The sequence below is a fragment of the Gymnogyps californianus genome, chromosome 1, assembly GCF_018139145.2.
Source record: "Gymnogyps californianus isolate 813 chromosome 1, ASM1813914v2, whole genome shotgun sequence".
NCBI classification, from domain to species: Eukaryota; Metazoa; Chordata; class Aves; order Accipitriformes; family Cathartidae; genus Gymnogyps; species Gymnogyps californianus.
Window position 1 is genome coordinate 160,766,261 of NC_059471.1, and position 22,006 is coordinate 160,788,266.

The 22,006-nt window shown below is 47.6% G+C and overlaps 3 protein-coding genes across 4 annotated transcripts; 1 reads left to right on the plus strand and 2 right to left on the minus strand.

The window, feature by feature from the left end:
- Positions 1-1,494: 1,494 nt before the first annotated feature.
- Positions 1,495-7,426, minus strand: TEX33 (testis expressed 33). Its single transcript, XM_050900305.1, has 6 exons — positions 7,418-7,426; positions 5,167-5,245; positions 3,867-4,507; positions 3,202-3,349; positions 1,837-1,947; positions 1,495-1,626 (listed from the first exon to the last, which is right to left on the minus strand). Exons 1-6 carry the CDS (start codon positions 7,424-7,426, stop codon positions 1,541-1,543), a joined length of 1,074 nt encoding a protein of 357 aa, XP_050756262.1. The 3' UTR covers positions 1,495-1,540.
- Positions 7,427-8,123: 697 nt separating this feature from the next.
- On the minus strand, positions 8,124-16,777 carry TST (thiosulfate sulfurtransferase). Of its 2 annotated transcripts, none has more exons than XM_050897815.1 (2): positions 16,189-16,777; positions 8,124-8,610 (listed from the first exon to the last, which is right to left on the minus strand). In XM_050897815.1, exons 1-2 carry the CDS (start codon positions 16,772-16,774, stop codon positions 8,312-8,314), a joined length of 885 nt encoding a protein of 294 aa, XP_050753772.1. In that variant the 5' UTR covers positions 16,775-16,777; the 3' UTR covers positions 8,124-8,311. The 2 variants fall into 2 exon arrangements, with proteins under 2 accessions (XP_050753772.1, XP_050753781.1); XM_050897824.1 differs by having other exon boundaries at positions 16,180-16,777.
- Positions 16,778-16,942: 165 nt separating this feature from the next.
- Positions 16,943-19,842, plus strand: MPST (mercaptopyruvate sulfurtransferase). Its single transcript, XM_050897803.1, has 3 exons — positions 16,943-17,003; positions 17,580-18,232; positions 18,852-19,842. The coding sequence occupies exons 2-3, from the start codon at positions 17,638-17,640 to the stop codon at positions 19,148-19,150; spliced, it is 894 nt and encodes a 297-aa protein (XP_050753760.1). The 5' UTR covers positions 16,943-17,003; positions 17,580-17,637; the 3' UTR covers positions 19,151-19,842.
- Positions 19,843-22,006: the final 2,164 nt, after the last annotated feature.

Here is a 22,006-nt window from a genome sequence, read left to right on the forward strand (position 1 = left end):
ATTATTGGTGGTGGAAAATTATTATAATTTGATTATCATTAGTTACATTTTAACCTCCTTCACTACTTTTATGAAGTCAGCATATTGTTATCTAATCCCCAGCTGATGAAGGGTGAAGTAACAATCCTACTTCTGCCCCAAAAGAGTTCATATCAGGGAGCAAAGAATCAATTTTTTAAAATGGTGAAAGCTTGGGACTGGACGGGAAAGATCAGGGCATCGCTATTCCCAGACAGGTACTTTGTGATTGCTGCACCAAACTGCTACACTTTGGAGCTGGAAGGCAGGATCCTGCAAAAAGGGCCATTAAATACTGTGAGAAAAACACATCAGGAAGCCCTGGAGACCCTGCATGTCCTGCATCATTCAAGCCCTTGGGTGGTCCTTGGCTACTGTCCAGATAGATACACTCTCTGAACTTCAGATTGTGCAGACGGCATGGTGGACGCATGTGCTTCTCTCTGAGAGACATTTATCTTTGAGTTAGGGAAAGGGCTGACAGGGGCAAGTAGGGCTTATGAGAACTTCAGTAAGGGTCCATTCACATTGTGGGGTGATTTGCAGATTGGAGAAGTCCTGGGGCTTCTTGCAGCTTTCCTGTTCCCTTTAGGTGGGATAAGCTGGGGTTTTTTTTGCATTGGCTTGGCCTGCAAATAGCGTGGGCTTTAGTGGATGCCTCCCCTTCTCAGGTGAGTTTCCATTTGTTTTCGCACATTACTGCTGCTCCCTGCCAGGGTAAGAGCTTCCCCTGAAATCCTCCATGTGGCAGATGTAACAACAAAACTAGAGTGGTGGGCAGAGAACCCTCCTTTCCTACCCCACGCAGGCATCTGGTGCCAATCATATGGAGTTGTGCCCAGGTTATTGAGTGGATGCCATTTGGTGCCTTTCTGGCAAGAGAGCCTGAATTCACCTCGGAAGCATCAACAGGGAGCTGGTTCTTTGCTTGGTGTGTCTAGCTGCTATGTACATACAGCTCTGAAGCTCCCCTGTGTGGGAGTTTTACAGCCTTCAGTGTGGGGAGAAGTAGGCAGCATTCAGGTCCTTGGGCAACCCTGGTTCATTCCCAGTGCATGCTTTGTACTTCTCTCTCGACTGCTGGGGCAGCTGTCGAAGTGTCATCAATCTTCTGGCAAACACGAGTTTGCACACACACAGACACACGCACACGCACGCACGCCCCCCACCATCGCCCTCTTACACTGCTCACAGGTCCTACTCCACCTTATGCGCTGAGCAGATGAATTTCTATATGGCCTCCTCTCACCACCACATCCCTCTGCAAGGGTGTGTGCCTCACACACTGATCAGGCCCACCTTACCAGTGACCAAACAAAGTGATTTTTTTGTATTCACATTCAGATTTATCTTGCACTGCCCTCCCCAAAGACACCCTAATTGAGAGGGGAAGAGAGCACCAGCAACGAATCTGCTGTTGACAACTAGCAAGCAATGGGTTCGTGCTTGATATGGAGGTTTATTAGATGCCTGAAGAAAAAGATCCCTCACTGAATGCACTCCAATCCTCAGCCTTCATCTTCTAAGGCTTGCCTTTTTTCTTCCCGTATTTGTCCTCCAATGCTTTCTGCAGGTTAAGGTTTAGGGCATTTTTCTGATGCCATTTCCCTGTAAAGAAGGCAAATCATAGTTCAGTTACCGCCTCCTTTCTAACGCTATTATCCCTCAAGGATTTTTCTAGCTGTAGAGCTCCTCTTTTGTGAAAATGCCAATTTCTAGCCCCCCCACACCTTTGCCCCAAACCCATCCATTGTCCTTGGCCGAAGCAGCACCCGTCTCAGGAATTCAGCAATGTACTTTCCCTGGCAGAAGCCATACCTAGCTCATCAGTCCTCCTTCCGTGCCAATTCTTGGGATCCCTGATTGCCTTCTGAATTATATCAGGGGTGTAGGAATCTTTCATCAAGCTTCGGCTCTCCAGCGGGCCACCTGCAAGGAACAGCAAATAAAGAACTCTACGCAGAAATCACCCTACTGCAGTCCTGGCATTGAGCAGGGGAGCAACACCAGCAGTTTCAAGGGCTCAAGAAAAGGCATGTGTTGACTGCAATACCTTTCATCAGGTGTGTGGCTAGGTGCTGAATAATAGCTTCATCATTACCCAGGGGGGAGCTTGTGTTTGCCAATTTATCTGCTTTTCATCCTCAAATATGAGACACACACAGAGGGTGCCGCAAGGTATCACCTTTATTTGTAACCCAGTGCCCTTTCTTCAGTCAAGTGCCTGCTCATCTCCTGTTGAATCCCCTCATTCATGTGAGTAACTTCCTATTCAGCAGCACAGCTCCACGAAAAGCACCATCTTACCTCTCCAGGCCTTCTTGAGCTCCTTTTCTGCCACAATACGTAACAAATAGTTCTCAGCTGTGACTTCTCTTTTTAGTCCCTCTTGACTTTTAGCCATTTGAGGGGGCTTTATTTTAACCTCTCATCCTTTCCTCTTCACCTTCCTTTTTATTGTACCCTTTCCTTGATAATAATGATTTTGAGCTCCCTGGGGAAAGATGTCCTTCCTTTCTGTGTGACTGCATAAACCCAAGACAATGCAGTCTTCAATACCCAGCAAGGCCTTGTCACGGAGCATACTGTATAAGGAAAAGGAATCTGTCTCATGCTGGTACATGAGAAACTGGAATCAGAGACAATTATTTCAGAGTTTCTTGGATATGATGGTAACAAAAATGGGATGAATGCTTAGTTCCCAATATTCGTTTAGATGGAGGGATCCCTGGGGACCTTGGAAACAGAGGTTTGGGGAAGACATTTCAGGGCCCCACATCTCTACAGGTCTTGAAGAGAAATAACGTCAGTATTGGAACTGGAGGTAACTTGGGACTGGAGATGACAGGGGACATTGAATTGCAAACGGTGTCCATTTGGACAGCTCTGAAAACGGAGGACAGAGGTCATGATACACCTTCACTTTTCACACCTTGGAAAAAAAAAAGATTGAAAGAAGAGAAAAGAAAGGGATAGAATACATAGAAAGGGAGGCTCTAGCTTTCATTTCCTCAAGCACCACAGCCTGGAAAAGCAGTGACTGTGGATAGAAGGAATAAGAGGGGAAAGTGAGGGTCACCTACAGTCAGATCTCTACCCAAAGCAGTGTGGCTGCCCTGAGCCCAGGCAAAGGGTACATGGAACCAGCTTTGAAGGTCAGGCATAGTATGTGTGTCTCCTCACCTTGGAAGATATTTGATCTCAGGTTAAAACCCAGCTGGTTGTAATCAGCAAAAGACATAGAGTTCAAGGAGTTTTTTAGCATTTCAGTACGGTCGCTGAGTCTTTTCTGTCCCATGATTAATGCTGCCTTGCACAGAGCTTGCCGTTCCTGAAAACACGAACAACAAGGAACTGCTGTCAGTCCACATTCCCTAAGTGCAGCAAACTCCTGGAATTTCCACCCCTGCATAGGTCTTTGAGCTATGACTAATCCCTGGGACCTGGGTCTGTCCTTGAGTCTCCCTCAGTGGCTTCTGTAGGCATTGTAATTGCATGGGACAACTAGGACTGGTAAAAAGGCGGGGAATTAGAAAGGGATGATGGTGTTGGGCCCTGGACTGGGTCCTGGTACCACATTGTTTTGCCTTGCTGAGCTGGGGCTCTGCCTGGCTACAGGAACCTTACAAATGATTGGAGGATGGAAAAACAAAACTAAAAAAGATATGGGAAAGGCTGTCTGTGGAACGTATCAGTGCCCCGTAGTGTGAGGCCCAAATGCATCCCTCTACATGTCTTCTGGAAACTGCTAATATACTGCTAATGTCCCACCCACTCAGCCCCTGCTGCACCATGAAAACAGCCTTCAACCTGCCACAAAGGATACGTGAAACGGCTTCCTCCAATACCTCTTCATCGCTGGTAAGTTCATCTGCACTGGCAAATTTATATTTGCTGTTAGCATGGATCAAGCTGTTTCTCTTCTCCAGAAGGAGCTTCCATTCTGCTTTCAAATCTGGCCCTAATGATGCTAAGGACTCTTTGGCACTTAATCTGCTGCAGGTCTCCTTGGCTTTTTCGTAGCTAGCTTTGACGGTCTTCCGGGAAGATCCAGGCCCTCTAGACCTCAGTGTTTGGTGCTGGCCTGCTACTGGTTCTTTGGCATCTGAGGCGGATTTGGTGTCTTCTGCCTCCCTCTGCCTGGCTATTGCAGACAGGTGGTAAGTGCTGTTCCTCCCTCCTGGCTCATGCCCCACTATTGGGTCTTCGGTGGCAGAAGTATCTTCTCTTTCAAGTCTTCTTGAATGAAGACTCTGCATGGGGGGAGTTTTGGCCTGGAGACTCTGTTTGCTCTGTTTTTTAGTCTGAACATGCTTTGCAGAAGGAGATGCCTGGGATTTAATAGATGTGGAATTCTTTGCTGTTCCCTGAGCCACTGGGCCCTTGGAGATCTTCCAGGAGGCTCTGCTGGAGCTCCTTTGGGATGTTCTCTGTCTGCTGGGACATAAGCCTTGCGGAAGATGCTCCTTTTTCCCTTCCTCAGGTTCCACTTAAAGACAAAAATAATAGCTCAATGAATTTGATACTGTTTTGATGACAGGTGATACCATAAATGGAGCTGGAAACAATTGGACATGTCATTGTGTGATTGTCAGACAACAAAAGAAACATTAAAGGTCTCAAGGAGGGAAAGAAAAGAGAAAAAACCAACAACCTAGCAGCATTATACCAATCTTCCTGCTGAACCAGGTGAAAGGTCCTGAGGAGTCTTAAATGCTCTTGAGAGATGAACGTGCACAGAAGTGTGGAAGTAAAAATCTTGTGGTCAAACATGCACACGAGGTCTGTGTTTCCTTATGTGTAGGGGCCCCTCCAACCCATGATCACTCTCACTCTCGTGAACATGCACTTATCGTCTCTGTGGCTCATCGGTGTTTGCTGATGAGTTTACAGCACATCAGTGGCTTACTGCACTTGTGCAGGGAGGCAGTGAGACAAATCCACCAGTGGAGGAAAACACATGCGGGCGGGGGGATTTTAACCCATCAGCCCATGGCACCTGGGATCCCTGTCCGAGTAGTTTTCACCCACAGAGGTACATGCAAATCTGGATGGCATGAAGGGAGGGAGGGAATGACACACAGCCTCACAAGCTGTACTGCAACGCAAGCTCTGAAGGAGGGACAGCTTCTCTGCCATCTTGCTTACCTGAAGTAATGTTGGCCAGCACAGTGTCACTTTCTGTCACATCAGGTGCAGGAGAAGTTGGAACCTCTAACAACACACCCTGGGAAGAGAAACAAAGGCTGTGTCAGGCCCAGAGACGGGAAGGAGGGGGACAGTGGTCCTGCTCATCTTTAGATGACGTAGATTATCCTCACATAAATATATTATATGCCTTCCTAGATCAAGATAGAGCTGTCCCTGCCTGCCTGCATGCTTGGTCCTACAACCCATGATCCTCTCAGATGAAAAAAGCACAGAAGTCCTGCAGGATTTCACGTTAACAGCTCATATGGGACAGCCTGCCTAGGACATGGCCAACCAGTGCCTCTGGGGAATACTGAGCTGCAAGAGTTTTCACAGGCAGTGGTGCAGACACAAGCCAAAATGGAAAACAACTCAGTGAAAATGTAATTTTTTACTCTGAAGCACCTAGAGATGTCAGATCTGTCACGTGCTGTACAATTACAACAGTTCCTTCTTTTGGTGCATTAAAGCAAGGCCAGAAAAAATGGGGAGACGAGGTGATAAACATAAAATGCCTGTGCAATGCTGGCTATGCAGAGGAAGAGAGACGGGGTGGAGACAGGGTTTCTTCCCTGCTTCTGGCACAGACTATCCCCTGTTTTGCTTTGCTAGTCCTGCTGATGTGATTGATCCAACACCCAGTCTTTGCAAACTGCCTCCTGTGCTAGGAGGAAGCTCATGTCTTTCCTGCAGAGGGAATGTCTGTGTAACCCTCCGTCGTGTCCTGCTGATGGTCTGTGTTCCTCATCCCAGCAGGACCCTACAGGCTTAGCCCATGTGAAACCTGTGACAGGTCACAACTGAAGCCATGGGCCACGGTGGTGCATATGGTAATTGTGAGCCTGCTGGCACTAGCAGCAGTACAAATGGGATCTGGATCACGTAGGGATATATGTTTGCATTTGTCACATGAGCTCATGACATGACATATATGCTTACCGTCTGCTCTTGAGGCTAGTTATTGGAATGAAGACACCAGCCGATGGGGCAGGAAGCCTACCGCTTCAAAGTTAACTCACCAGGGCTGACTTGAACCAGCAGCTTGTGTTTTACACTGTGCCAGTACCTTGCAGCAGCACTTCTGGTACAATACTGGGATCCTGAAGCTGAAGTTATTGTATCAATCAGACTCCAGGAGTCAGTGCTGTGTGCTCTGCAAATGTATTAAGAGACAGAACCTCTCCCACAAAAAGAACAGGGCCACAAGAGATGAAGAGAGGAAGCCAGTCCTGGCTCACAGGGCACAATCTGCTTCTTTTCGGTACCGCTTGTCATTCTTTTTAAAGAAGAGCCAAACATTTACACACGATCAAAGTGCAGGAATCTGTGTTGCTAAGTAAACTCCTATGTTAACTCCCACCTCCTACTTAAAACAAAAACATGTCTGTTATTAATACTATATTCAGTGGAAAGAACTTTCCAGTCCGCTGTCGTAGAAATTCCTCCTCTCCCCTTTCTTCCAACGAAGCAGAATTTCTGTGTAACGAGGCAATGTGCTCATTTCCCAAATCCCATTCATCGATAACTTTCATTTCCCCAGTTCCTCCTGGACAAAATGACGCTGAAGCCTGCAACTGTTCCTACTTCCTAGTTTGTAACTGTATATGATGTTATTGTTATTGCTTATTGTTCATTTTACTTCTGAGCCTTAAGGTCCAAAGTCAAAGCACCACTCTGAGACTCCTACATCTTGATGCCAAGAAGGACTTTAAGGCCATTTGACCATCCTCCTGGATAACAGAAGCCATAGAACTAAGTCTGCTTCTTCCTTTGCTAAGCCAATTCTGTGAGGGACAACAGACGACGTACCAGAAAAGACGTATCTTGACCGAAGAGCTAAAAATGATTAAACTTGATCTTTCTGAATGAATGAAAAAAAAACCCCAAGAATGTATGTTTAGCATAGCCTAACACTCTGATTTTCCTGACATGCAGCCATGGAGGAAAGAGGGAGCTGTCTTTCCCAGGCCAAAAATTAACCTCCTCAGACAGGTGTAGGAATTGGCATGCCATTCTCACCATCCACCAGATGTGGTCAAGAATGGGCTTCATACGCCTTCCACATCTGGCCGGGTCTCCAAAATACAAGGAGATTTCAGTGACTTTCCAGACCTGAGAAGCCCCATGGGTGTCAAAATGACATTGGATCATTTCTCTTTTTCCAGGATTTAACAAGAGGCAAAGCCTCTTCCATAACTACCTCTCTCACCTGGTCCATGATCCCTGATGCAGTGCCACGGTGATTCGTACAAGCAGGCAGGTCCTGATGAAGTCCAGGTATGGAGGTGGGATGAAGCCTGAAGAGCAGAGACGGTTGCTAGGGAACAACCCTCCCTCTGTCTATGAGCTGTGGTCTCCATGGGAACCAGAAGAAACATGGCAAAGATCAGGGTCATCCTTGCTGATTGAAAAAACAAACAAGGAGGAGAGTAAAAGGCTCATGTCTCATGAAACACCTGTGCCCAGAAGTTCTCATCACATACACAGGATTTCTTGGAGACTTTCGTAACACAGTCACGATAATCAACAAGACTGTATTTCAGCAGAACCGGATCTTCTAGCATCTCCAAATGCTTCACATGAGCTCACTGACCCTCATCAGAGAGGAAGGGGAAGGCGCCCCTATTTTCCACATTAGAAAAGGGGAGAAGGTGGGCTGGCAAAAGGTCTTACATTGAGTCAATGACAGAACCACAGCTTGGACCTCCTGTGTCCAGCACCCAGTGCTGTATTTTAGCCCTGGACTTTTCATCCATTCTGCTCCACCACGGACCTGGGCTCTCACCAGGCCACTGGAATTTCTGCAGGTCTCCAGGGAAGAGTGCAACTCTCCTTCATGTTGCAAAGCTGCTTTTCCCACCCAGCACAAGCAGGTCACAGGCAACAGAGAAGAATTAGAAATATTCACAGATGCATCATCTTAGAAGTAGATTTTATTCATTATGAGAAATCGAAAGATTGATACAAATCTACTGATCATTCTTAGAAAAACTGGCAAAATAGAAATCAGCATGGTTCTTCTTTACTTCCACCTCCTCCCTTTCACTGTACCCTGGGCTGGAGACAGCTGCTAGATCTCATTGCCCAAGAAACAACTCTCCCTCTAGGCCTTGTTGCGCTTCAACTCAGAGACCTTGTAGCGAGGTGGGGCACGGTGGAACCACTCTGACCAGGAACCATCATAAACAGCCACATCACGCTTGCCACACAGGTAGGCTGCCAAGGCAATGTGACATGCCGTGACACCTTTGCGGCACGTGGCCGCCAGTGGCTTTGAGAGATCCACTTCCTTCTCACGGAATATTTGTTGGATCTCCTCAATACTCTTCTCATGGCCAGTTTCTGTTAGGAATGAATGGAAGGGTATGTTCACAGCGCCAGGGATGTGACCAGATTCCAGCCCTGCAAGAGTGAACAAAAAAAGGAAATATGAGCAAGGAGACATTAATGTAGGTGATGAAAGACACCTACAAAAGACATTAAAGAGACATCACTGCAGATACTTCCACTCTCTCCAAGATACTCCTTTGTTTCAGGTGATGATGAAGATGCAAAGCAGTATGGGGCTAAAAAGAGGACAAAGATTATTCAACTTTGCTGAAGTCAAAACTTCCAGAACATTTAGCAAACTATTTCCCCCCTGAAAGCAATGAGAGGTAGCAATCTGAAGAAGCCCTAGATGTGACAAGAATCAAAGAACCACCACAGAAAAGATCCTAACAAAGGCATTAAGGGGATCTGTGTAAAGAGGAATGCAGCACTGCATTTCTGACCTTCCGCAAGTATGCCAGCAGTGTGTAGTGACACAGCTTTCAGAAGCAGGAAGTGTGGCTTGTATGTGGAATTTGTGAAAGTAGTTATCTGTTCACAGTTTATTCCTGTGTCACCTTAAAATCATATTTCAGAGAAGTAAAGCAATCTTAAAGTCAGCCACATTACTGCTGAGGTAGCTATCCTGGGGCAATGGCGTCAGAGAAGTGAGAATTTAGATTCTGTATCACTTTTTATCCACTCCATGGATGAAATCATCATGGGTTCTGTTTGTCTACTGGTATAACTGACCACTTCAGGCAAGTTGAAAGTTGCATCTCAAGAACAAGGTCTTTAGGGAGAACCAGATATAAAAATATGACGGATAAGATTTTCATCACGCCCTTGAAATTCAAACTCTGTCACTATAGGCTTAATCAAAGTTCATTACACTCAGTGGAAGCTTTTCCACTGACTTTGAGAGGCTTTGGATCAAGCCTCATTGGAGCAGGAAACATATATTACGTTGAAAATGCATTTCAGGGAATGATTCCTTGCTAGGTTTGAACTCCTAATGAGACAGCCCTGGGAAAGTCACATAAATAGTAATCTGTTTCACTGACAGCTTTCCACTTGCCTAAGTCATCAGGGTAACTGATCTCAGGAGATGGGAGAGATTGGGGCAGGGAGCCTTTGCCACAGTCAAATGACTAAATTATACCTAGTCAGAGATTGACATCACACATCATAGTGACACTGCAGTTTCATTGCTCATGCAGAGTGATGTCATGATATGAGGATATATGTCATAAGGGGAAAACAGGGTTTTGGCGGGGTATTGAGGAGGGGATTTTTGCTCTGCTGGACAAAGAGTGAGAGCCTAAAGACAACCAAAGCTGCCCTGAGTCAGCTTCACACGATCTCTCCCTGTTCCAGATGGACCCTCTTTGTGTCTTGATTCATCCTCCCCGAGTGCCTTAGAAATGTGGCACTGTTGTCTACTAGTCACCTCATGCATCCTTCAGAAGTGTTTAGCATTACAGGGAGAAGTCAGGAGAAAAACTGCTGACTTCTGGAGGGACTAACACTTAAAAAAAAAAAAAAGACAGTGTTTTGGACTGATGCTTTCACCACATTTTTTCCAGTTCCAGAAAACAACAGTTCATCACTTCAGTACAGAGAACATGCTCATTAATATAGTGTCTGTATGACAGAGGGGAAATACAAATAATACAAAAAATGAGTGTGGGAAAACCTTGTTTTTAGTTCTCAGACTGCAGAGCTTCTTACTGGGGAGTACATGCCTGGGTTAGGCTACCACTTTCCCCCAGAGTGAATGGTCCTGACCCTGTCATTTCGCAAGGGATTTCTGCAAGGCTTTGCTGCAGTACTGGTGATCAGCCCAAGACAGACAAGTCTGTGAGCCGCAGAACAACGCTCGCACACCATCCTAGGGCACTGGGAAGTGCACCGAGATCAAGAAGTCCTGGGGGCTGAACTAGAAGGGCCAGCTCTTGCTCAAAGAAGCTCGCTGGGCCACCCATTCAATTCTTAGGTGTTCCAGGTCCCATGGTCATGATCGCTTTTCTAGACTGTTCACACATCTTAAAACAGGTAGGTTTGTACCCTGTCTCATTGGAGACTGCTGTGACATACACTCACCACCCTTAAACAACTCTTCAGTTAGGAGCTGAGCAGATCTGAAAAGAATGGTCTCACTTTAGAGCATTTACTTTGATCTGTAGGCAGACTTCCTTGCTCCAGAGATTCAAAAGTCTGTTGGAGTCAGAGACCAGTGCTTGCACTCTGTGAGTGAAAGATGGGGAATCCTGTAGAAACTGCATTTACTCATGTATGTGGGTGTTCAGCTGAAACAAAGCTGACATTGCACAACCACAATCCCTTGGACTGCCTAAGAAGCACTCTTGAGTGGCTGAGGAAGTTTTATCAGCTTGCTCTCTCTGCTAGGACAAGAGCAGAGAAACACAGGACTGGAAGGCAAGGCTGGATGCAGCTGGGATCTGAACAGGGGAGAGGGTACATCTGCTCCTGCCTCATATGACACAGAGCATACTCCATGCCAGATTCATGCAGTCACCCTTAGAAACGACAGGAAGGAACCCTAGGATTACAGAGCCTGGCTCCCAGCTACTACAGTGATCACTTTATAGGCTCCCTCTCATAAAAGCATCCATCTCAGAACCAGTTTGGATTCTTGCCATGAAAATTCCCGCTGAGGCACCTCCTTGCTCACGTGAGGAGGAAGATATATTTCCAACCTCGAGTTCATCACAGTCAGTCCATATACCATTTATCCTTGAACTAACATTGCCCTGCGGCTGAAATAGTTTTTCTCCCTTTCTGCTCTGCTATTGCTCCAACATACTGACAGCGAGCACTCAGCACTCCCAGCAGCCTCATGCCCTTAGCCTAAATGCAGTAAGAGCTCATTAGATACATTTTTCACTGCCTCGGATACCCTAGAAACAGTTCTAGGTGACCACCAGGCTTCTGGATAAGGAAGTGGCATTTCCTAGCATCTCAATTGATAGCCATGAGGTTATTGCTGTTGTCAAGGCCAAATCGCATCTGAGGTTCTTCCACCCAACTAATTCATCCAAGTCTTATCGTCTTCTATTGCTTCCAAATGTGGGTCTTCAGCTTGTAAGAGAAACACAAGCAATTAAGTGTTTCGGGCTACTAAGCATCCAACCTTGCTCTCTGTAGCGTTATACTTCCTCTCACTTCTATCCCTGCAGATGGTACCTCACATAATACTCCTCACGTGATCATTTAAACCTTTCCAAGGCTGTGCCAGCAGCACATTTCAGTAGCAACTCCCTATTTTCAGTGCCTCGATGATTCAGAAAAATAGGAAATAAAACAGAGAAGCGTAACGATGGGACCGTGCTGGCAACTTCCAGCCCTATAGATATACTTTCAGCACAAGCTATTCTTATCTCCCTTATCTCCCTTTCAGTCAGTTTTTTTGGAATCTAACAGGACTTGTGCTATTTGCCCTCTTCTCACATTGAACTAATAATTGCCCCTCTAGTATTATGTCCAAAGTATTAATGAAGTGCAAATGGAACAAGTCTACCTCATAGGCGCTTCCAATGGCTGGAAGAAAAATCAGACATAACTTCTAGGCATGCATGTTCCCATTTCTCTTATCTGGCAAATCAATTCTATTGGCAAGGAAATAGAGCCTTTAGCTGCAGTGCAAGTTTACCAAGGTATTTTATTCAATTTTGCCTTCATTTCAAATAATTTTTCTTGAAGAGTTTTTTGAAAGCCTTCCAGTCTATCCATGTTACGATAACAGATCAACAGCTGCTTAGGTTACGCTGTACCTCCTATCCTAAATACAAATACAAACTTTGCTAGTGTTTCTGTCCTACAAAACCATGCTCTGATTAAATTAATTAAATTCTTGCCTCATGGAGTTGCAATGTCACATGACTGATTTTTGACATATTTGGGATGGAGATCGTCTGCCTCACAGATCTGAGCACATGGATATCTTTTGGTTATACTCCCTCTTTAGAAATGATCATTTCTGCTTCTTTCCCCTTCTTCTTGCTACCCCTCCCCTACTCTGCAGACTTACCCTCAGGAGAAAAAAAAGATGGTAGCACAGACTCAGTATAATTCTGAGGCTGTACACAAATAATCTTTCATCTCGAAACCCTGCTAACTGCGTAGCAACCCTATTTACTCTTTCTCTCCTTGTTCTCTTTTTATTCACTTTGCTCCAGCAGTTTTTGTTATTTGTTTTAATTCCTTTTGCCAAGTCTCAGCTTGGCTTCTGGCAATCCTCCCTCACAATTTGTAACCTGTAATATGTTATCTTCTTCAATGCTTAATCCTCTTTTCCACATCTGTTAAGATTCTCTGCTTAAATATTTTTTTTTTTTGGCTATTTATCTAGCTCAGACTACAGCCCCTTCTCTCTAGCCTTTCCCTTTGTGATGAAAGCTTCAGATGGAATTTCTTAATGTCAAAAAGATAAAAGAAGCGCCTTGTCCACATTTAACTCCCTGTGGTCTTGGAGTTGGCTGGCTGCAGATAGCGGTTCCTTTCCAAATGCCTCCTCTCTTGCCTCCTTTTTTCTCTCTCTCTTCCATTCAAATTGTATGCCTCAGAAGGGACCATTAGTGATCTCACCTAACCTACCATGAACTCATTGGAAGAAACACTTTAAGCTTGGTCCTGGCCAGCTCCCTGAGAGTCCTCGCAGTCAGATCAATAAGCCATTGCCACCAATGTCAAAATACTGTGTGCGTATACAGCCAGAAGAGTCAAGTCTAAGAACCAGCAGGGCCATGGTGCTAATTCTGGCAGCTGATGTTTGTCAACCTCGTCACATGAATGGACAGCTTTGGATTGTAGGTTCCCGTGGGTTGAAACAGACTTTGATAGTCTCTCACTCTCTATGCTGTGCCTCGAGTATTACTTCATGGTCAAAGTGGAGCCAGCCTACTCCCAGCTGCAGACTCCACTTAGAGAAGAGAGGGAAGAAGCAGCAACATTTCATTCTCGCTCCCACTGCCACTGAACATTCAATATGAGCAAGAGCATTATGTTTGGGGCAGGGAGGACTGAGAGCGGGGAAAATGGGCAAAACCTTAAGAGTTGTGTATGCGCAAGGGAGACAAGGACTACCCAAGGGCTGAGAATGAGAAGAAAAATAGTTGGAAGCTCATGAAACGACTTTGGGTTTGCTTTCTTTTTTAGATGACAGATTTCTTGTCTGGCAACTTTCCCCTCTTTTCTCAGGTGTCTGCAAAAGAATTCAGAAATTCACAACTTTTCTGTACGCATTTGTTCAGCTATAATTCTTGTTCCTCAGTTTTCAGTGCCCAATACTCAGAGAGAGTCAGCACTGGTAACCATCATGTAATTATTTTTATTATCTGCCCCTGGATTGCCTGGGATTGTCTCAGTTCAGGCTGGTTCCATAGACCTGCACCCTACAGCGCCTGAGTAAGCAGGCCCTTGCAGAACCTGGTTGGGACATTGCTGAATCACAACTAGCGAGCAGGCCCGAGTTCCTAGTTCCTCCAGAAACACAGCACTGTGCAGGGACACCTTTAACCACTCAGTGCATAGGTCAGGGCTGCACATCTGATGGGCTAATGCTGCACACCATGCATGAACATCCAAGCTTTTTCATCCAAAGCAATACCTGCATTTAAGACCTATGAGACCTGGCTTATTGAAACGCCGTCCATTTTCCTCCACCCTGGCAACCTGGGTAAACCTCTCCCAGCAACTAAAAATTAGCCACGTATTATGGCTTATCTTAAACAGAGGTCTAAATCCCAGCAAGGTAGCTGCTGCATAACAATAAAACAGGGACAACTAATTCTTACCACAAGGAACTGAAAAACTAAAGAGGCAAAAGAGTCAGCTGAAATTAGCCTCTTCTAGAGATGGAGTTCATGGAACTGGAGAGATTAATTGACTTAATTAGGAAGTCAAGAGCTGAGGCAGTAATTAAACTGAAATCACCTCAAGACCATTCTTCTTCTCTAAATTGCAGGCAATGTTTCTCCTCCCTGATTGGATGACCCCTGTAATTAATCAGCATTGATTTCAAATTGCTCTTTCAGGTGTAAGCGCTGCCTTTTACCCACTGCTGGCTGTAGCACAGCTACTGGCTAGCCTGGTTCAGAAGGCTGTCAAGCTCCTGTGGAACGAGCAGCTGCAGCTGGAGTGCTTACCCTACTGGATCTGCTGTGGGAAGCAAAACTGGACCACCACAAATAAACTGTTCCATGCTGACTCATTTCAAAGGAAAAATCTGTTTTCAAGACGCTGTCAGGGGCTGCAGTATTTGTCATCTGGTAACAACTCCCACTTTGGGAAAGAGAATGCAAAACCCACCGGCTCCCAGCAAGGAGCGTTTTATTCACGTCTTGAGGTTAAAATTCAGCCTTCGCTTTGATGGGGTGCAGTAGGCGAAGAAACAGAATGAGCAGTAAGCCTAACTCCCCCTCTCTCCGTGCAACAGTCTCCTCTGTCACTCCCATTACCTCTCTCACCTTTCACATTGTCTTGCACAGGTCGAGCGTGTTTGGGGGGGTGGCTCAATGTAGCCACTTATGCGAACCACGTGTATTGAGCCACTTACAACCAAACGCTCCTGAGGTTCAGACAGAGGAATTTATTTCAGGACACAGTGTCACACTCAATGGCTGTAGAGCAGCACACACATAAGAAAACAACCAGCATAGAATGACAACCGACCTGCAAGGCAGCAGCGCAGTACTGCCTCAGGACCGCGGAAGCCTGCTGCACACCCGCTCCTACAGCGTGGAGCTTGTCTCAGACCCGACAACTGTTGCTGAGCTTTTCTGTGCTTTGTTTTTGAAACTCTGCATTTCTTTTTAAACCATTTCTGTGATTCCCTTTTGGAGGAGAGGTTATTCTGGGATATACCAAGGCTTAAATTACACAGTAAGGGGCTCCTTTAACAACCAACTTGAATTTCATTCCAGGCACACTGCTGTACCAGCTGTCCCCACTGCACAGGACTTCTCCCACCCCTGCTGTTTGCATGTCCAGTGTTTGACCGAGGTAACAAAATCAGTTTTTGTTCCCATTACTTAGGGCATCCAAGAGAGAGGTTGACAGCCCATACATTCAGGAAGGGTTTGGGGCTTTTCTTACTTAAGCTTGTTAGATTTAATGGCAGAGAGCAAAAGGACAAAGATCAGCTCAAGCAAGTTCTCTATTTGCTGAGAACCAGAGCAAGCAGGAAAATGTCCCTTGGGTTACTGTATTGCCTAAAATCTGGGCTTTTGCTCGTGCATTCATTATGGTGAGAAGTGCCTGTATGAATACTGATAGTTTGTGTGTGTCTGCTACTGTTAGATAGGACCCTGAACAAACCCCTGGCAGCTCTCACCTCCCATGTTTGCATTCTGTCTGATTAACTTCTGCAGGGTGTGGGATGGGGGATCCTGGAGCCAACTGACTGCAGACCTTTTCTGCTATTTCCTCCTGCAGCTTCACAACCAACTACAAGAAAAGCATTCTGTGAGGGCCCTGGGATCTGAATGCTCAACTGTGGATCCCTTAAGGTAAATCAACAAGTTAGGCCGAGGCATGCCTGCGCATTAGGAAAATCTGTTTGCTGGCTGGGATGAGTTTTTACGCCCGGACTAGTATCAACACTCATCCCGCTCTGGTGCAGGGGGCTGGTGCCATTCCCACCTCCATTACCTTGGTCCAGCTCGGTCCCCCGGAACTGGCCCTCAGGGCGGGAATCCACCACCTGGAACCGCAGGGACCCCACGTTCTGCATCATCTCCTCGAAGGTCTTCAGCAGGGCTGTGTTCAGTTTGGCCTTAAAGATGGCCGGGGCAGGCTGGCTGACCTCCGCCGTGACAGGGTGGCCCTCCTTCACCCAGTTCTTGAAACCGCCGTTCAGCACGGAGACCTCCTTGTGCCCGAAGGCCCGGAACATCCACCAGGCGCGGGGGGCATAGAAGGTGCCCAGCTTGTCCCCGTCGTATACCACCACGTGGGTGTCATTGCTGACCCCCAGGCGCCCCACGTAGTCGGCGAAGTGGGACTCGCTGGGCAGCATGAAGTTGTAGGGGGAGGACTGGTCCCGGCACTCCTCGATGTCGAAGAAGGACGCCCCGGGGATGTGCCTCTCCTTGAACTCCTGCCGGGCATTTCGCTCCTGCGGCGGGTACCAGGAGGCATCCAGTACCCGCAGGTTCGTCCCCACTCGCCCGGCCCGCACGGCCTCCGAGAGCCATTTGGCGGTGACCAGCGCCCTGCCGAGCACCTGCGGCGCCATCTCGGAGGGCCGAGGCCGGGAGGGGGCGCCGCCCGTGGGGACACACACACACGCAAAATGGCGGCGCCAGGAGAACGCGCGCCGGGAGGCGCGGCCCGAGGGGGTGGTGTGGGGGCGGGCGGCACCGCCCGGGACCGGCCCGCTGGGAGGACCCCGGCTCCCGCCCGGCGGCGGCCATGGCTGGCGGCGACTGAGGGCGGGTGCTGCTCAGCTGAGGCCCAGCACGGAGGTACGGGGCGGCGCGGCGGGCCGGCCCCGCTCCTTCTCCCGCTGCTGCGCGGAGGGAACCGCGGCCCCGCCGCCGCCGGGGCTGGGGGTGTCCGGGGCGGGAGGGGTCGCGGCGGGAGGGGCAGGGGTCCAGCCTGCGGGAGGGGCGCCAGGGCCCTACTAAGGCCTCGGCTGGAGATGTGCTCCGGGGCGGTAAGAGTGGTGGGGCAGAACCCTCCTCGTCGTGGGGCCGTGCCTCACCCCGGGGCACTCGGTCCCCTCTGCTCAGGGTCCCTGGGGCTGCCCGGCTCCTCTCTTGCTGCTGTCAGCGCTGGCTGGTGGTCACTGGAGATGGAGGGGCCAGGTGGGCTACGGGGGACTGGGTGCAGGGCGGGACTGTGCCATGGCTGTCCTGCTCGGGGCAGGGTTTGGGCTGAGCTCTGTGAAACTATTTTCAGGGTTGGAGCATTTCAGACCCCTCACTGTAGGCTTAGCCAGCACCTCAGTGCAGACACAGGTTTTTGGTCCCAAAATGCATCTTCGTCCAGTCGCTTTTTGTAAGGCTGGTCTCTAATTTGCGACTTTCTTCCTTTTGCAGTCAGGTGGATTCAGGCAAACCCCAGGAATCAGGTAATCTCGGCCAGGACTCGGGAGCAATGTCGCAACAACTGCTCTACCGTGCTTTAGTGTCTGCAAAATGGCTTTCAGAAGCCATCAAGTCCCAGCAAGCTGGTCTGGCCTTGAGAATCGTGGATGCATCCTGGTATTTGCCGAAGATGAAGCGTGACCCAAAGCGGGAATTTGAGGAGCGCCATATCCCTGGTGCAGTTTTCTTCGACATTGACCAGTGCAGTGATCGTACTTCACCTTACGATCACATGCTGCCCAAGGCTGATGACTTTGCTGAGTATGTGGGGAAGCTCGGTGTAGGGAATGATTCCCATGTTGTGGTGTATGATGGCAGCGACCAAGGTCTCTTCTCAGCACCCCGGGTGTGGTGGATGTTCCGGGCCTTCGGACATGAAGCCGTCTCCCTTCTGGATGGTGGCCTGAAGAACTGGCAGCGGGAGGGGAATGCACTGAGCTCTGGGAAAAGCCAGGTAGCTCCTTCCGAGTTCCATGCCTCCTTGGACAAGTCGCTGGTGAAAACGTACGAGGACATCTTAGATAACATGGATTCCCACCGCTTCCAACTAGTGGATGCGCGCGCTGCAGGACGGTTCCGGGGAGTAGAGCCAGAGCCCCGAGATGGTAATGTGCCTCCTGAGACATTGGCATAATAAAAAGGGGCTTCATTTAAGGTGCCCATCAGTTTGAGTCCTGTAGAGGTAATGAAAGGAAATATGGTTGTCCTTTATGGGATGGGACTTGAGGCAGTGTATCCACCTGTCCTCCTCTCCTTTTGACTAGCAAGTGCTGCTCTTTGAAAATTCAGGAGTGGGGAAGCTGTGTATTTTTTTTTTTCTCATGAGGGCCTGGGGTGAGGAACATAGCTTTCATACACCTCAAAGATATTCATTGGTCTCTTCATGTACTGGTGCTACTCTTCCCCTCAGAAGGGCCTGTGGAGGTGCTTCAGTCAGTGCCTCATCAGAGTGGGTTGCTCTGATGCGGGGAAGATGTGGAGGGAACTGGGAGGAAGAACAGAACTTGACAGGATTGTGTCCATGTGGTAACCTGAAGGTTAGAGCCATCCTTCCTGAGTAATCAGTAATCTAGTAAAGCAAAGTTTAACAAAAATAAATGTATTTGTTTTAACAAAATACACTGAACAATAAATATTCCTCCCAGTGAAACAGGGAACGGGTTTTGCAATGGATTTGTCCCAGATGGTAGAGGTTAATTCCTGTCTGTATTGCTTTTCCTCCAGGAATTGAGCCTGGTCACATCCCTGGGTCGATGAACATGCCCTTCACCGATTTCCTCACAGAGTCAGGCTTAGAGAAGACCCCTGAGCAGATCCGCAGTCTGTTCCAGGAGAAGAAGGTGGACCTCCTAAAGCCGGTGGTAGCCACGTGTGGCTCTGGGGTCACTGCCTGCCATGTGGCTCTGGGGGCGTACCTCTGTGGCAAACCAGATGTTGCTGTGTACGATGGGGCCTGGGTGGAATGGTACATGCGGGCACAGCCTGAAAATATTATTTCTGAGGGAAAGGGGAAGACAGTGTAATAAGCTGCTTCGTCTCCCAGCTGTGCAGATAATTTGCCTTGAAACAGGATTTGGAAAAGATGGGTTTAGCATTCCTGGTTAAGTGTCTTGAGGTGAAGGTGTTGGGTAACAAGTACGGGCAAATGGTGCTTTGGCACTTTCTCCTTACCCTACTGCTGCTGCTTAGGAGCATAAAGGTGACCTGGGCAGCCAGCTCTAGGTGACCCTGCTTGAGCAGGTGTGGTGAACCAGGTGTCCTCCCAAGGTCACTTCCAACCTCAGCCATTCTGTGATTCTGTGACCTTTTTACCATATCAGATGGAAGGGAGAGAGTGCTGGTGGCAGCATGGGGAAGTAATTGAGTCAAGCCAAGCTCATGACTCGGGACATTCCACCATGTTCACTCACAGGACAGTCATACTTGTAAACTATGCCTCATGATCCTGCTCTCTGCCTCTGTCCTAGAAGCCATCCATGCACTTTATGGCCATTTTGAGTGCAAAACTTCGGGGAAAGACATAGCTGTTAAAGGAGGAAATATGGCTTTCAGGTTAGCACTTAGGTTAGAGACTTGGTTTGGATTTCTTCTTGCACTTGGACTCTAACTGCAATGTGTACTTAGCCAGTTTTACCCCTATGGTCCAAAATCCCTCTTGGGAAAAAGAAAAGATTCTGGGATTAAAAAAGGATAAATAAACATGTGTTTCAAGGTCTTTCTGCTGAATGGAATTTATGTGAGTGTTGCTTGGCGGATTCCTTTTCAGGAACTCTATTTTTGTGGGATCACTTTGTCTTGATTCAAATTAGATGTTTCCTTCTCTCCATGAGTAGAGCTATGTCTCTTACCCTCAACAAGGTCTCTGGCCCAGGAAAGACAATGGCATGCCTCTCTGGGACTTTTCACCATCTTCCTCCTTTCACTCCTTGCCCATTTGCTTTTTGGCCTAAAACTCCACGTTAGTCACAGCTCTGTTCTTCGAAGACTGGATGTCAGCTCATATGGTGAAAATTGGACTGCATGGGTGTTTCCGTTCTTTCATGAGACTTACCATGTAACCTTAAAAACTTATGGGAACTGAGACCTACAGAGGAATAGCCCACAATGGCACATATTTTTCCCCCAAGACCATTGACTTATATCTGAGAGTTGAAATCCCCCTGGGTATCCCTGACAATGTTCAATAATTTGTTCTCTCTAGGATTTTTTCCTCAAGAAAAAAAAAAAAAAAAAAGCCTGCACCTATTCTGGCCCACTGGTAACTTAGGAAGTTATTGAGACAGGTTCTGCTCTTGGGCTTGTAGCAACAGGTACCTGTGGACATCTGAGGATGATGGGGTCGTCCTTTCTAGGGGATGCTATGGATGCTTATGGTCACAGCTTTGCAGGGTCCCCTCCTAGCCACTGAATACAAGGGCTGGATCCTTTCCTATTGCAGAGTGTTTATTCTTTGTGTTTCCTTTGGCCTCTGTTGGCTGCAGCCCTGGTTTCTTCCTGGGCTTGGCTTGCATGCACACAAGCTCCATTTCTGCTCACCTCCTGTGGAGCTAGAGTTTCACTGTCCAGATGATTTCTTCCTCTGTCCTCCCCACCCACACATAGAGCCTGACCCTTCTTTACACCCATTTCCAGTGACTGAAAGCATTCAGTTTCCCTGCTTACATCCAGTCTAACAACCTAGCTCTTCAGGGACTTGGGGCTGACATTACAGCAAGTGCTGAGTATACAGAGTGCGCAGGGGTCTGAAATGAGTGACCCTTTAGTATGCAGTGCAAGACACAGATCTGGATAAAATAACCTTTATATTTGCCAGCTTCCATTTAGTTCTTTGGGCTTAGACTTCCTAAAAGGGCTTCCTTTGCAGGTTACAGCATGCCCTGCAAATTGTTAAGACTTTCAGTTCTGGATCTAATTGACGGTTTAATTAATTTTCTTCTCCTTTCTGCTAGGGAAATGGTTTCTACTCCCATGCTTTATGAATTTCCCCACACAGGTAATCACTGTGTTTTTAGAGGGTGGTAGCAACACCTTGCTTTATCCCAAGTGGGGTAATTTTCTAGCAACTGTTTCCTGCGGGGCAAAGGGAAGAACTAGTCAGCATGTCATGCAGGACATCTGATTGCAGTCTGTAACTGAAAGCACTTAAACTTTTTAAGCTGAAATATGGCGTTGACGTGAAACTAAAAGGATAAGCACTGGCTGGGGTGGCTGGCTGGGAACAGCAAGTGGTGCTAAACGTTCTGTGGAGGGGCCTCCCAATCAGAGCAACACGGGTGCTGCTTTTTAAGACACTTTAACTTAAAGATACTTGTACAGACAGTGTTGTCTAGTGTGGGATCTTATAGCAGGATCTGGGTTGTGACATCTTTTCAGTTCAGGATTTTTAGCTTCTCCCACCATCAGCCAAGGTAAGAGGCTTTTGCATTGTGGGTCATTAAGGTTTAACACCCTGGGTGTGGCTGGGAGGTGAGGCTGATTTTGTGAATACGTGGCCAGGCTCCTATGTACAAACAGGAGCGCTGTGCCAGGAGCGCTGTGCCTGCTCTGTTTCTCCAGGAAAATTTAGTTATTAGAGAAAATTGACATATTCTTTCAGACTTTGTTAATCATTTCCAATGGATGCAGGGGGCTGGCTTTTGCTCTTGTCCTTCCAGAACATTTGGCAGTGCAGCATAAGCACTGTGTTTCTTTTTTTCCCACTGACCCCAGCTGTCCCTGGGGTCAGTGGGAATCTCTCTGCTTCCTCTTGAGACTGAGCTGCTTTTCTCTGTCCTCTGTGTCACAGGGAGGTGTCTGGTGCAGCCCAGCCATCCGCCTGGAGATCGCAAACAAAGTGAAAGATTTCTCTCTCCCCTTGCTCTACATTTTGACTGTGTGGC

Excerpts from the sequence above, each read along its gene's own strand:
- TEX33 (XM_050900305.1), bottom strand. Across the intron at positions 4,508-5,166 it reads GCTGGCCAACATTACTTCAG|TGGAACCTGAGGAAGGGAAA; the intron begins GTAAGCAAGATG and ends TTTGTCTTTAAG. Across the intron at positions 3,350-3,866 it reads AACTTACCAGCGATGAAGAG|GAACGGCAAGCTCTGTGCAA; the intron begins GTATTGGAGGAA and ends TCGTGTTTTCAG.
- TST (XM_050897824.1), bottom strand. The coding sequence starts at position 16,774 with ATGGCGCCGCAGGTGCTCGGCAGGGCGCTGGTCACCGCCAAATGGCTC. Across the intron at positions 8,611-16,179 it reads GCTGGACCAAGGTAATGGAG|GGCTGGAATCTGGTCACATC; the intron begins GTGGGAATGGCA and ends TCACTCTTGCAG.
- MPST (XM_050897803.1), top strand. The coding sequence starts at position 17,638 with ATGTCGCAACAACTGCTCTACCGTGCTTTAGTGTCTGCAAAATGGCTT. Across the intron at positions 18,233-18,851 it reads AGAGCCAGAGCCCCGAGATG|GAATTGAGCCTGGTCACATC; the intron begins GTAATGTGCCTC and ends CTTTTCCTCCAG.